The sequence below is a fragment of the Saccoglossus kowalevskii genome, chromosome 9, assembly GCF_978046115.1.
Source record: "Saccoglossus kowalevskii chromosome 9, keSacKowa6.1, whole genome shotgun sequence".
Taxonomy (NCBI): Eukaryota; Metazoa; Hemichordata; class Enteropneusta; family Harrimaniidae; genus Saccoglossus; species Saccoglossus kowalevskii.
This window is the reverse complement of record NC_140649.1, coordinates 20,957,185-20,972,904: the sequence shown is the minus strand read 5'-3', so window position 1 is coordinate 20,972,904 and position 15,720 is coordinate 20,957,185. Positions and strand designations below refer to the sequence as shown.

General features: G+C 33.7%; 1 protein-coding gene across 1 annotated transcript in view; it reads left to right on the top strand.

The window, feature by feature from the left end:
• The window catches only part of fgfra (fibroblast growth factor receptor A), a 138,351-nt gene that overhangs the window by 115,499 nt on the left and 7,132 nt on the right, over positions 1-15,720 (top strand). Inside the window, 6 exon segments of the mRNA NM_001168063.1 lie at positions 2,296-2,428; positions 2,835-3,049; positions 4,354-4,490; positions 5,593-5,717; positions 10,766-10,876; positions 12,744-12,934. Coding sequence (NP_001161535.1) covers positions 2,296-2,428; positions 2,835-3,049; positions 4,354-4,490; positions 5,593-5,717; positions 10,766-10,876; positions 12,744-12,934 — 912 coding nt within the window.

The following is a 15,720-nucleotide window of genomic DNA, read 5'->3' as shown; positions in this document are numbered from 1 at the left end:
GTTGCATCTAATTGCGTTCGAAAAAAAATGAGTGAAACATGAAAAATTAACCAAATCTTAACAATCTCTTCCTTTTTCTCTGTCTGCCCTGGGGTATTATCTCTAATACTGATTCTTAGATTGATTATTTTCTGAATGTGTCTTTGTAGTTTCTTCTAATGATCTTAGCACAGATCTTAGCACAGTGGTGAGATGTCAGTTCTCTACACTGTTGGTCTACGGTTGATACTGACCAGCTTTCTTCGATATGTCTCCTATTTTAGTTTCAGTACAAGTTTCAGGCCTTGAGGCATAAATACTTAATTTTAATTATGTAAACATCGGATGCATGCAAAAAATGCAGCAGTAAAGTCTGCTTCTACTGTTGGGGTTTGAGTGCATCCCTCATGGCTTCAACTCAGAAGTAGTACTGCTAGTCTCTCTCTATGCGAAAGGTTGGTTCCCTCCGAGAATTAATTGGAATAACACATGCAATTGTAGTTCATGAAGAGAAGTGTATATAAAAAAAGATCAACTGTGGTTTATCATGCGAGCTGTGTTTTGGAATTGTTCACTTCAAGGATAGATATGGGTAACTTTTGGAAAGTGGAAAGACTTCACAAAAAACAACGATTTTGTGATTTCTCTATACTGTTAATTTCTACTGACACCAATTTAATGTTCATAAATCAAAAACAAGTTTTGTTGTAATGCAAGTCGTTTTTTTCAAAGAACCATTTACAGGGAATCATTTTAGCAAATTTTCAGGAAATTCCTGTCAAAAGTTTGACTTCATCCTATTTGGTAAATTCATCTAGGTGTCACTGTAAGAACATCTAGGTGTCAGAGGTGATACCGCAAAAATTACATCAAATATGGTTCACTGACAACCGTGCAGTGTGAGCGGAAAGATCAATTTTCATAGTACAAGTTGGCAAGAGTTAGTGAACCCGACTGCTGACATAGCCTGTGATAAGATATCAGACCTTCTGCATGTCGTCTATACTAATTGATTTCTTCTCCACACCTACCTATCTAGATATTTCCCCACTGAGACCAAGATAGTGTTTTTTTTCTCATCCTCCTTTTAACCTTTTCACCAGTAACCAGACCTTTGTATTTTTTGACGGAAATTTGTCACTTCAATAAATTGATGTCAAATTTTGTTCCGATTTATAATAAATTATGGAATTATTTGTTTGAGTGCAGCATTAGTGTAAAAATTCACTCTAAGCTAGGGAGCCTTTTTTCTATCATTACACTTTGATGTGGGAAGGGAGGCTTCATTAGCTTCTGCTAAACAGAATTTGAATATTTTTCAATTACTGTAGAATACTTTATGTTCACCTTGTATTTATTTTCACTGAAGTGATAAAGTGGCAAAAATAATAGCCTTTTTTCCCCACTGGTTTGCATATATTTTTTGACAATTCAGTGTAAAAAATATATTAAATATTAATGGTTTTCTATGAAAAAATAAACCTGTGAATATAAAGTAGCAACAGTAAATATTGTATTTGCTCCACCAAACAATAAATGCAATTCTTGAATATATGCACCTTTTTTTAAGAGATGCACTTCTTGAGTAAATACAGTAATTTTTTCAATTAATATTCCTACTATAAAAAAAAAAAATTTAAAAAAAAGTGGCACTGTATTGGTAATGAGAGTGAAAGCAGGTGGACTGCGTGGAAAGGTTAAAGGTCAGAGTCTCATTAATTCATATTTTCCCCCATGATAACCTCCTCTTTCTATCTACTTTAATGTTTCTCTTCTGTCATCATCTTCATCATCTTTTAGCCAGTATTCTTTAACATGGTGAGTCTATTTAGACGTCAAAAAACAGTTCCAGAAAATGTAATGCATGTGCAGTAACTTTTTATTTTTTATTTCAATTTTTTTCTTTTATTTATTTTCAATTTTGTAAAGAAAAAAAAAACTTGAAAAAAAAAAAATCTGAATGTTCAGAGATTAAATTTGTTTGTTTATGTGTGCCACAAATGTCTTCAGACAATACAACATGTTGCGCATATGTTTATGTGTTCCTCAAACGTCCTCGGACAATACAACACGTTCTCGGACAATACAACACGTTGCGCACACCAATACTGTTCATAACAACATAACAAATAACAAGTAATACACGGTAAAAGTAATCGTGTTCAAGTCTTGTTCTGTCTTTTTTTTTTACTTTTTTAACTGTCGCATGGCGTACAATTTGTCCCTGGGGTAAATGCACATCGTTTGTTATATATTTTTTTTAATGTGTTTCTGTTCCTATTTTTGGAAATCTGATTTTGATTTTTTTTTTCACAGACTGAGGTCAACGGAAATCAAGATGTGATTCATTTGAATAATTTGACAGTAGAAGATAGTGGAAAGTATGTATGTTGGGCTAGCAACTCACTCGGAATTGATCACGAAAATGCTTGGTTAACAGTCTTACCCAGTGAGTAATATGCTATATTTGTCATCTTTCTCTAGGTACATGTAGTTAGCATTCTTGTAAATTCTATGTAGCTTTCCTGGTAGATTCTATGTGCCTTTCCCAGTATAGATTCCATGTAGCTTTCTTATTAGCTTTCTAGGTTGTGTCAGCGCTGTGATAGGAATAGTTTCAGAAAGGAAAATCATTTCAGTTTCCTTCTTGGCTGAAAAGCACACACCTGAAAAAGAATTTCATTTGCCTCTCTTTATAATGGAGTTAACTTAAGTTTAATTAACCCCTGAACCAGTTATGACACTTATGGAACTATAACTTTTCTCAGCATTTATTAACTGAAGGTAGCCAACACAAATGGAATCAGTCACTGAACTCGTATTTGAAGCTGTTTTTTTTTTCATTTAATTTTTAGTGCCATTGCCAACAACGCTACCAATGATCCCGACCTCACCACCGCCACCAAATGATAACAAAGTAGTTATAATCGCCATTGTGGTCATTGCGGTTATCCTTATCGTTGTCTTCGGCATTGGAATATGTGTTGTGAAACAGAAACTTCGTAAGAAGAATCGTGGGCCAATTCTTGGTAACCGGGCAAACCAGGATAAATCTCAGATTCAGCATCAGGTTGGTAAATCTGTAAGTTATCTTAAGTTACCCTAGCTGTGTAGTGATCATGGTTAGTGTATTTTGTGGTGGTCACATGCATGTTCAAAATAAGTGTTGCATATGAATTTATGGGGCTACATGGATTATTTCATATGAACTTATGGGGCTACATGGATTGTTTCATATGAACTTAAGGGGCTACTTGGATTATTTCTTATAAACTTAGGGTGTTACATTGATTATTTCATATGAACTTATGGGGCTACATGGATTGTTTCATATGAACTTAAGGGGCTACTTGGATTGTTTCATATGAACTTAAGGGGCTACTTGGATTTTTTCTTATAAACTTAGGGTGTTACATTGATTATTTCATATGCACTTAAGGGGTTATGTGATAACAGGTCTCAGACGGGGATGTTCGCTTTAATCATATGCATGACTTTGTCTTGACCATTATTGCCTAATGGCCAAAAGTTAATGTTTTCTTATAGTTGAGTTGATGTTAATGTTTTCAATAATGAACAACCCACCAACCTACAATGAATGAGTCGTCTTTGTGCAACCAGATCACAAATATATACGATGCACCAAGTGCTTAGTATGGGTTGGTTGGAAGTTTATTATTGCTATTATTTTGTGGTTTTGTGTATAGCAAGGAATTTGATGAACTGTAACTTTGTTATTTTGCTCTGTCTGTGCCGAGCTATAGTTCATCAGAATCCTTTATAGTAATAATAATAATAATAACTATTACATAACCAAAACCACCAGGGGGTTTAGTATGGTAAAAGTAACAAATAACAAAAGACTAAAATGATAAAACTAACTAAATAAAAGTAAAACATTAATAAGACAAAATCGAAAAATAAAGTATAAAATACTAAAATTGACATTGCATAGAAAAGACATTGGTTCTCTCATGGATGCGTATTTACATAATTAAGTATTTCAATGTATTTTTCAAAAATTTGGAAAGGACAAGATCATGTTTCATTATTTTAAGAAAAACATCTGCATTTTGCTGGCCTGCGATTTTATTAGTAATGTTACACTTTATAGTGAATAATCAGCTGAGATGACGTCATTAAATTCTGTCGGCAATACATTTTTTGGAATATCTAGTGCAGTATTTAATAAACTAATAATGTTAGTGAAATAATTAGTGGCAATGAATATTCTTTAATAGAAAAAAAATTGTCTATTTAATAAAATTGTTAGCCTTCATAAATGCTTAGGAATTTCTAATAAACTTTGTTAACCATACAGATCCTTTGATGTGTCTCTTAATGCTGTTTTTACTATTGTTATTTTATTATTAGATTTCAACGGAATCCAACTCTTCAGTTGGTTCAGGGCATGCTTTGATACGGCGGAGTCAGCGTCTCTCCTCAAATATCACCACAATATCAGAAATTGAAATACCATTTGATGAAAAATGGGAGTTCCCGAGAAACAGGTAAAAACCTAGACTGTGAGGAATGTTTGTGTTTGCAGACTTTGTGTCATGTGTTATATTTCTTTGATTTTTATTAAAAAACAGTAATGGAATATATTAAAAACTACTCTGACTTGATATTATGTGAATTTAAATACAAATCATCACGTTCAACAAAAGTTTTCAAATAAAAACTGCTTTCATTCATTCTAGATCAGTTTCCAAAAATTCATCTTTAATACTGAAATAAAAATGAAACAATTGGCCTGACTTTGAATAGATCATTGTTTGTTAAAAATGTTTTTGGTGCCTTGTGTTTATTATTTATTTGTTGTTTAAAGTCTTGTATAAACTATTAAAATTTTATGAGAATTAACTGTTATAGATATGGACTATTTTTTTTATCACTTAAGACTGTCTACCCTAGATTGTCGCATTTGTAATTACTATTGGCAGCTGCTTCTTCAAATATAGCACTTTTACAGATATCCTCTTTTTGTAATTTTCCGCACACGTTTTCTGCGGCATTTATTTTCCTGTTTCCATGGAAATAGTGATGTAAGGCAGGAAATGATTCTTTGATCTGCTGACACGCCTTTTTAGACAGTCTCATTTGTTGTAGTTGAATACTCTACTTGGTTTATGCTATGTGAATACAGAGGTAATTGTAAAATAGAATACTTTGTCATCTGCAATATATTTCCACAAGCTTCACTACAAACTTGAGAATAAATTGGGTACATAAAAAAGCACTGCAAATTTGCGTGATTCTAGAATCTCCTTGGCTACATAGTAAAATTAAGATAACAAAATTGCCATGGTGACAATGATCTCTACATAAGTTGATTCTTTGGAAGGGAAGCCATTTTGGAAGTGGCAAAAACAATGGAAATTGAGATTTAATAGGCTAACCATCAAAATTTTATTTGGAGACCCCAATATTTTCCCAGATAACAACCGGAAGAAATATTGTGCTAAATCTCAAAAGGGACAAATCAAAGGCACTTTTATTACATTTTGCATGTAAATATCTCAGCAATGAAGGCTTATACACCTCTTATTTCTTAGGGAAACATATAAACTAAGTCTAACATGGTCCTAAATGGTGGTTTGTTCATTGCAGGCTATGTATCGGTAAAATGCTGGGTGAAGGAGCATTTGGTCAAGTGTTAGAAGCAGAAGCTGTTGGTATCATGAAAGATGGTAGTAAAACTAGTAATACTACAGTCGCTGTCAAAATGTTAAAAAGTGAGTATAATTTAACTGTTTTTAGACCATGGATGGAACTCTAGTCCGATAGCTTAATTATTTATGTACTTTTGATAATAAATACTGATGGCTGTATAATTTGTTTTTGCACACTGGTTCTGATCGGGCAAAGTTCTGTGAATATTTAGGTAGTCATTAATTCATTGCAAAGCTCAGTGCATTGTGGGAGTTTTATGTAAATTATATTCATATTTTATTTCCATTTTCTCCAACATACCGGTCAGTGTATTTACATCAATGCTTTAGACTAAAAGTACTGATCTTATTCACCTCTTCACACATTAATCTGTTCGTTGACTTTTATAAACCTATTAAATCTAAACTATCAGTTTGATTTAAGTTCTAAAAATAAAATGCTGAATAACAACCTGTTATTCGTCTGTGCAGCATAAAAGCAATTAATATTGTGTTAAGTATGTGTGTCCCATGGGCATATACGAAGGACCTTTGATATTCGTCTAGTTATGCCAGCATTGACAGGTGTGAAACGTTATCTCCCAAGTCTCCTTCATCCACCTTGCTTATGACGTATCTCTGTAATCAGTCGCGACGTTCGGTGTCGGAGATCACTGTGTTAATCATACGTGCCTGCAGTTGACAAATTATGGGTAATGTTGACTGTCTTCGACTGAACCAGTGATCGGTGTTCCTCGATGTGAAAATGGTTGAATAGATTTGTGCATCTCATTGACTGATAGGTCCCACCGGACTGTGCAACATGAAATACTCTATATAGATAGGCCTATGGGAATGAATCATGATTCTTTAATAACTTGGTGCTAGATTCACAAGTATATCAGGCTGCTCTTCATAATATGCACTCAACAAACGACATTGTACAATGTCATTTGCTAATACAAATTAATTTATTTTTGTTAAACTATTTGTATTTTTTCCCACGAAAATTTGGATGCATATTTTTCTAGAATTTTTGGATTAATTTTAAACCAAAATTTGATTGAAAAATTTCATGGAAATTGACAATTGTTGACTTTGGCATTGAAAGAACAAAGGGTTCAAAGGTCAAATAGTTAATATGGGAAGTGTATTTCACATTCATTAACACATGCAGACTATAATATTGAAAAATAGAATGTGGTGCCTGGAGTCATAGCCACTCACTAAAATATATTAACCCTAGGAGACAGTCAATGTTATTGGTCAAATTTGGTCACATGATCATTTGATAAATATTGTTATCATATACCTAGTTTTGCCTGGCTTTGTAACAGTATGGGAAGTGCGCCTTCAGATCAATTATTTACCATATCATGCCCGGTCTCAGCGCGCACAGTTTTCATCAATCAAAACAAAATGTGTCATTCTAAATTATATTGTGTATTTGAGGTCACGCCATGGTAAAATTGTAATTACACACATTATAAGGTATATGATAAAACCTTTAGGAATTGGATACTGCTTTTGCTGCCCTCGGTCATGCGGTTTAAGTGTCCTTTGCCCGCTTCTGTCGCACGACCCACTTGTCCTTTGCAAGCTCCTGTTGCACGACCAACGTGTCCTTTGTCTGGTCCTGTTGCACGACCCACTTGTCCTTTGCAAGCTCCTGTTGCACGACCAACGTGTCCTTTGCAAGCTCCTGTTGCACGACCAACGTGTCCTTTGCAAGCTCCTGTTGCACGACCAACGTGTCCTTTGCAAGCTCCTGTTGCACGACCAACGTGTCCTTTGTCTGGTCCTGCCACAAAAGCTGTATCCAGTCCCTAAAGATTAATATTGCTCCTGACATTTTGTTTTACCTCTGATGTTATAACATACAAGACATTTAGATTGTTGATACAGAGATGGATGGCACACAAGAGGATGATTTTGAATTTAACTAGATTGACCTTACTTTAATAATGTTCATAATCTTTCGGGATAATAAAAGTCATTGTTCTTGGCCAATATCAAGAAATATTGTCTTTTAAGTGGGATGGGTGCATGTTGGATTGATTGATACTTTTTAATATTAAGTGAGGTCAATACCTGTAATATATACTGTATTTGCTATATAAAGTAGCTTACGTAAATGACAGTCCTGTGTCTGGGATTAAAATTAATCTTTCGGATGATCCAGTACTCACAATCCAGTACTCACTAAATGCCAATCTTGCGTACTTCTAAGATTTATTACTCGTACATATTTCTGGCGTAATTTTATTTTCTTGCCTGTGAAATTCAATAAGGCCCATTACCCATGAGTCTTTGCAGGTTTTCTTCAGTCTTTGGGTGATTTTCTGCCATACATCCTTACAAGTGTTTGAAATTTATAAAATATGTTTTATAAAATAGATTCATGCCTTCATGAACCTCACAGTATTTTTTATACAGATACAGAAACATGAGGACGGAAGGCTCATGAGGTTTACCTAGTTTCTTGTTTTGAGTGGCAAACATGCGATACATGTGACAGGTTAGCATTAGTGTACCTGCGGTTATTCAACAAACAAGGCTTGACGTTCTCATTTCATCTCTGACATGCACGGATATTGTCATTGACTCCCTAAGCAGATTTTAAAAAACAAATTCCCCCTCCCTAGTTGAATTGCATTTGCAACTGGTCAAACTATTGGCTAGAGATGTTGAAAGGTATGACCATATAAGGTATTGTCAGTTAAGTGTCGTCAGTATCTCTTAATTCCTGCCGGATTTTTACAGAGTTCACTTGGGAGTAGGTTTTAATTATCTTAGTTTCATACTATTATTCATATTGATTATTTAATGATTCAATATCAATTTAGTTACATTTGAACATTTTTATGTATTGTTCTGTAATATCTTTGTTTAATTTGGACGATGTAGATGGCTATAATTAAAAAAATATTTGAAAGGTGACTTTGGCGTTTAAAGAGTTAGACAGTGGCAATAAAAGTGATTAGAATTTTAAACAGCCGTTATCTTCATTATTATAAGTGCAATTAGACGTTTGGCAAATGAGCTACAAACAAATGCTCATGGGATGTGTTATGTGACATGGGCAAGGGTCTTTACTGATTGAGTGGTCTGACTGTTCAGGAATTCAATACAGTTGAGAAAACTTTACTAACCTAGAAGAAAAAAGATTACATGAATTGGAATAAAATTAACAATAAATTAAACTTCATTGTGTTTTGATTAAACAATAGAAATAATTAAAATAAACTTGTGGAATTGTGAATTATAGAATATGGTTTTGTTCACTAGCCTAAGGGGTCTTGTTATATAAGATAATAACCCCGCCCATCTGTGATGAAATTACTCTGTAACATGTGATGTATCCTACACAGAACATGCTGGATATGATGGTGATGGTGATGTTGATTGCCTGGATGCCATTATATTTAGATGATAAAACAATATATATGTGATTATGTATAGCTAGAATCAGCATGGTTGTCACAGCATGTCAACCAGTACTGATGTCCATCTATTCAATATTTGTATTTTATTCATACATGCAGAATCAATTTTTGGAGGTTCTGATTGCTTTTCGCTTCAAATATTGAATCCAGCAGTATAACATAATATTTCATTGGTTTATCATCCCACTGGAATCCTGGAAATTTTGTTATTAAATCGTCACAGTCATTGCACAGTATGAATGTAAATCTGGTTTCAATAAACAAATTGAGTATATCTTACCTGTGTTGCATTCATCGCATGGGACTCGTATCGAACACAGTGCAAACGACCGTGGCGCTTTAATATCACTGAGGACAGCTTATCCGGTGGATGTCCTCAATTTGATTCCAAAAAAGGTGTTTTTCAATGAAACGTTTAGAAATTTGTTTTGAGGTGGAAATAGTTCACATTGGATGCCATTATATTTAGATGTTATTGTGTAAATCAATAGAAAAGTCTCCTAACAAAATTTGTCACAGGAAAATCCGTGTTTAGTTGTCTTTTATTCCAGTGGATTATTATAACTAATTTTTTACATAGCAGTACATTTGTTTCACCTTGGATCTGCTTTTGTTAGTAGTAATATCTATACAATCACTGTCCAAGCATGCAGCTAAAAATTAAAGGGATATCTTTCAACAGAATGGATACCTCTGTATTAAATGGAAAGGAAATGTTCTTGACTTTTCTTGTCTCAGCTTTGCCAGACTTGTGGTTTAAAATAGCGTCTGTTCTGTCTGATGACTAAGTCCCACTTGACTTACTCCCATGCTTGCTGCATATCAATAAAGTTGCTTTTTAAACGAAGACTACAAAGTAGCAGCATTTTTTTTAAAAAAGGAATAAATAGACATAAATGGAAATAAAATAGAATTAAAATAGAAAGAGTTTATTTCTCTTCCTGCTTTGACTAGTTTTTGAGTCCCACCTTGTTTGTGTGCTCAGAATTAAAATATCACATCAAATTTCCTGCATCTGTCAGACATTGCTGCCATTTTGTGTTTTCATTTTTAGTATCATCTCCAACAGAAAAAAAAAAATGTGTGTCAGATAATTCTATTTATAACAAAATTATTATTTGTTTAGTCTTAGAAAAAAAAAGCAAATTACACATCAAACCACAAAGTGATTTTTAAACTGCATTCCTTCAACAACTATCTACACTTGTTTTAACTGTATATTTTGCTTCTGTCTGTTAAAAAGAAAACTTGACAAAAACACATGAAATTTTGATGAGCTGAGATGAGCTAACAAGTAATTCGGGAATTTAGACTAGACATCGTTCTTTAGAAACCTGAACCTTCCAGAATTGGATAGTGATATCTCATTCACTCCATAATGAAGGTTGTCTTCATTCATCAAATCCCCAACACCCATTGCTATTGTTAGCTGTGTCTCGTCTAATATTCTGTTACATTAGCATCCTCTGGCAAGCTACTTGTTTTGATTTAATAATTGAAAATGTGGTCTGTTTCACTAGACTTCCCTATTATGCTGGGTATTGATTTAGTTGAAACTACGTGCGACATCATGCAGATCAATACATGCTATCACGTCACCAGTATCCTCACCCCTACGATGAATCTATAAAATTGGGGTTAGTTATTGAAAACAAAATTTTTAATATTTCTTTTTTTCATTCGCAGGTGATGCCACAGAGCGAGAACTAAGTGACCTAATATCTGAGATGATAATGATGCGGCAAATTGGCAAACATATTAATATTATCAATTTAATTGGATGTGTCACACAAGATGGTGAGATTTTATCTTAATCTGCAATAGAAATGATAAACGTTTCAATTCGATAGTTCCTTGAAAGAAATATTGATAGTTTTTCATCAAAATCGTTTCATTCCAGGTCTGATTACTGTGTCAAGTATTCTCTGCATTTCATTTTGCTTTTTTTGATGGAAAGTAACATCTACTACTGTGAAATACTTTATTTTCGCTGGAATTTATTTTCACTGAAAAGGCTTTTTGGGCGTTTTGCTTGGAATTTATTTTCACTGATTTTTGATGAGTTTAATGTGAAATATAGACAAAAAAGTATATTCGCTAGATTTTATTTTCACGGAACCATCCCTTCAACGAAAATAGTGAAAATAAATTCTAATCGAAAATAAAGTATTCTACAGTATTACAATATCCACATGAACATGTAAAAATACATCAGAACTCATTAACTTGAAAAAACTTTAAAAAAAAGGGGGGGGGGTCAAAATTCTGAGAACGAATCAAATTTTATTTGAACCCACAACATCCCTGGACTCGGGGAAAATATTTTTAGTTTGCAAATTTACTTGAAAAGATGTTTGAATTACACAGGTTTCTGGTCAACATTGAGGCTTTTATTGTGTACGACATTAAACAAAAATTACCAATTTTTTCAGTGAGGGATGAAATTTAGAAAATGTATAGCCTACTTGAAAATAAAAATCCCATTCTAATCTTGCAATACGGATTGCAGGGGAAAAGTGTTCATTATTTCTGATCAGAAGTTGAAATTTGATAATTGAGAAACTGAACCATTTACGTTGTCCAGTTTTCTTGTTATCTTCTGTGTTCATAGAAAATAGATTCATCCATTCTGTGCCCCAGTTGATTCCCACTAATACTTGAAAGACCCCTTAGGCTAACTGAAATTAGTTCCTTAGTAATGATGTATAGATGAGAAATGGAACAACCGAAGTCAGGAACTAATTTAGGTTTCAAACAAGGAAAGATACTATTATCTCTACTATTATAATAGTTCTGCCATGGTTGTGTTTAAAACCACCTGAAATTTGCCTGTTATTGAGTATTTGTGTATGGGAATGGTTTTGTTGAAACTTGAAAGAGATTATAGTCCCATTGTCATTGTCATTGTGTGTTTCACACCTGTTGTATACTGTTGCATAGAACCACATCAGAACACGAGGATATGCAACAACATTGCGATGGCTGGCATAGATTCATTCTGTAGAGGTGATTTGTTAAAGTCAAGTATCACCAAGTATATTACTGAGCATTTAACAATACATTATGGTGGAAATCATTCTATTGAATATCAGGGGGAAAAATATCACTTTTGAAAAATTTGTTACTATATTTACTGGGTATGACCTTTTCGTTTTAACTTACTGAAATGAAATACTTTCACCAAACAATCCAAACTTATGAAGACACAAAGATGCATTGAGCATATGTTACCACTAGAATTTTGACTCTTGTTTCTCTAAAAGTTTTTCATTATCAGTATCATAATAGTATGCTTTCAAATTGAAGTTATGAAAAAAGTTACGAAAAAAAAATTATTTTTCAATCTTGGCTAAACTTTCGAAAAAAATCTGATCTTTCCTGAGGCACCGATAAACAAGTCAGTTTTCGTGCGAGAATGGGGAGTTGATTTTTAGCTTGTGCAATTTGTTTACTGGTATTCCTGGTTCCTGGCATTCTGATGAGCTATTGAACGTTTCCAGGGTCAAATAACCCCCCTCCTCTCCTATGCATTCAAAATTGAAACGTTTTTACACCTGAACGGCAAATTTGTAATGTCACGGTGAAACCCAAAACTTGTCTATAGTACGTTGCATCAAAATTGCTACTGTCACCAGACACTGACACTGATACATTATTTTTGTAGGGCCACTTCTCGTCATAGTGGAATATGCTCCGCAAGGTAATCTCCGAGAATTTCTACGATGTCGACGACCGCAAAATATGGATTATGAGAATGCAAGTCTACTGCCACAGGTAGAACTCCTATCAAATAAAGATTTGGTATCATTTGCGTACCAAATATCTAGGGGTATGGAATTCCTCTCTTCAAAAAAAGTGAGTATTTTGACTTTAATGCTTTGGTTTGGAGAAGCAAAGTATGTTTCAGTTGTGTATTTAGTTATTGTTAAACATTATTGCAGTCGCATATGCATTCAAATTCTATGTCAATAAACTTTGAAGTCAATTTGAAGATACTCAAAAGATTGTGTCTGATTGGTCACTCAACAGTAATACTTTACAGTCAGACCAATCAGAGAGCAGCTTGTTTAATGACAGGTTTTTTAGACGTATCAAATTCTACCTTGTATATATGGTTTGACTCAACGCTTAACGTGTATACATTGTCTTTTAAACTTTCACGCTTCGGGGTGATCTCGTATTCAAACACCTGGGTCAAACCTAAGACTACATGTATCTTCTCTATAGTCTTTGGTCAAACCTGGGTTTGGTTAACCAAGGTTTAATCCAAGTGTTTGAATATGAGAGAACCCTATAAATGTCTGCTGTTTTCAGGATTGGATACTTATTTAACAAAATTGTATGTATAAATCACTGTTTATTTGTTTTTCTTATCTGTTGGGTCTTGCCCCAACTGCTCAACCTGATGAATCAGTTGGTTGTCATACAGATATTTTTTTTATTTATTTATTAACACTTACTCACTCCCCAGAGAGAGTGACAATGGTTCCAGATAATAGTTAAAAGTATACAGTATTTAATAATCACTAAATAATCACTAAAACTCATTGTGCCTGGTAGCTGCATAGACTCAATGGCCGAAAACTCAGTTTAGTGTTTTTTCTCGGTAAAATTAAAGATTTGGTGAGTAACTGTTCAGGGACCCTCTAGTTAAAGTGGTACAATGGGAGACAAGCAGCTTATGCATCCCATTTCCTCCAAAGTGATGTACCGGGTAAGTAGGTTATAGGTCCCTTCAATCTTTACGGTTCACCCACATTAAGTTTTTCAATCCATCTGCTCATATTGGTACATCTGTGAACACAGAAACAAGCCATGTCTGCATACGTAAAGGATACTTTTCTTTGTAAGGCATGTTTTATTCAGTGGCAGTTGTTAAGCAATCTGAATCTATAAATCATTGAAAGATACAAGTTACATAGTTCACTTCATACATGTCTTGAATACAATAATAGTTTGGATAGCGTGTATTCCGTGTGAGTGAAATGACATGTTATTATGGTCTAACATTCCAGGTGAACACTCAGGTGTAACACACGTACTTGATTTTAAAATTGTAACAAGTTCTTCAATTTAAGCAACCAAAGATTGACAAGTTTCGTGAGAAGACTGATGTTAAATAGCCGATACCGGAATAGTTTTGACGCACACTCTAAATTACTACCGGTACTTGCAAGTCCTTGTAGGGCTCAGGTTTATCCCCATACCCCTGAATACCCTTTGCAATAAAAACCTGCATTGATTGGCTAATAAATAGACATCTATTTTGATGTCAAGAAGGCTTTTGCTGATTGGCTAATACAGTCCAGTATTTTGATGTCAATAACACGTCCACTAATTGGCTAATAAATACAGTACCATATTTTGATGTAACAACGCTTGTAATGATTGGCTTTTAGTCTTGTTTCATTATTATTTTGGCGGGTCTTACAGGAAGGTCATATTACATAAAATTATTATTCAGGGCGTATATTGCTTGTGATTATGCCCAGACAATGAGTCATGTTAGTGACAAGAAATGAAGATTGTAATCTTGTATTCACGATGAAATAAATGAAACTGCATGACATACATTATTAACTGATATCTTCATTTTATCATCATGGTCTGTCTTTTTTTCTGAACCATATAACATTTTTCGTTATTTTCGCCGCTGACATTTTTTTGTCTTGGATTTTAATTTCTGCTTGTTTTGAATATATGTGACTATTAATTGTACCTGACCTGTGCTCAGACCCAGAACAAAAATGATGTACTTGACATTGTGTACATTAGTTTAAAACACTGTGCATAGCAAGTTTTCAATAAACAAACTACTGTAAAATCTGTATTAGAAGCTAATAGAAGTCCCACCCATTCTTTTTGAATAATTGTGAACCAAAAATTCATCATTTCTCGTATGTGTAGATGCTCTAATAGGAGCCGCATACCCTCTGTTGAATTGTACCATTTTAATAGAAGCCGCTGTTTCTAATACAGATTTTACAGTAACAATCAAATTTTTATTCAATTTAAAAGTATTTGGGTGTGATGAAAAGTACCTTAAGAGGGCGCTCTATTCGATAGCTCCAATCTTTTACTTATTGTATCTATTGCACCAAGATGATCAATTACAGAAAATAGGATTTTTTTTTCTAATTAGCGACATCTATGTTTATCTCGTATTAGCTGAATTATCATGCATGCTATTGTGTAACATTATAGAAGAAGAAATATTCACTTGGTATAATTTTAACAGATTTGATTTTGTAGGTATATTCATAGGGTTATAAATTCACTGGTTTGGGAAAGAAACAATACATTATAATTAATGTGTTTTAATTTAGTGCATTCAGCTGTCAGTGAAATGAGTGAAAATAAAACCCAGAAAATAGATAGGACATATGGATAGAAATTTACCATAACAAACCTCTAAAATAAATTTCTGAAGAAACTTCTGCTAATAGCGTACAAATACTAGTACCTGTTGACAATATATACCCTCTAGTTCATGCAGCAACTTATCTGTAAAATGTTTAATTTCCAGTGTTAGAAATTTGCACGATTTCAGAATTGTGAGGCATTTGTGAAGACAACATTGTGATATTGTCTCCATGTCGGTGTTGTAAAACTACAGAAAAATAAAATTATTAACTGCTACG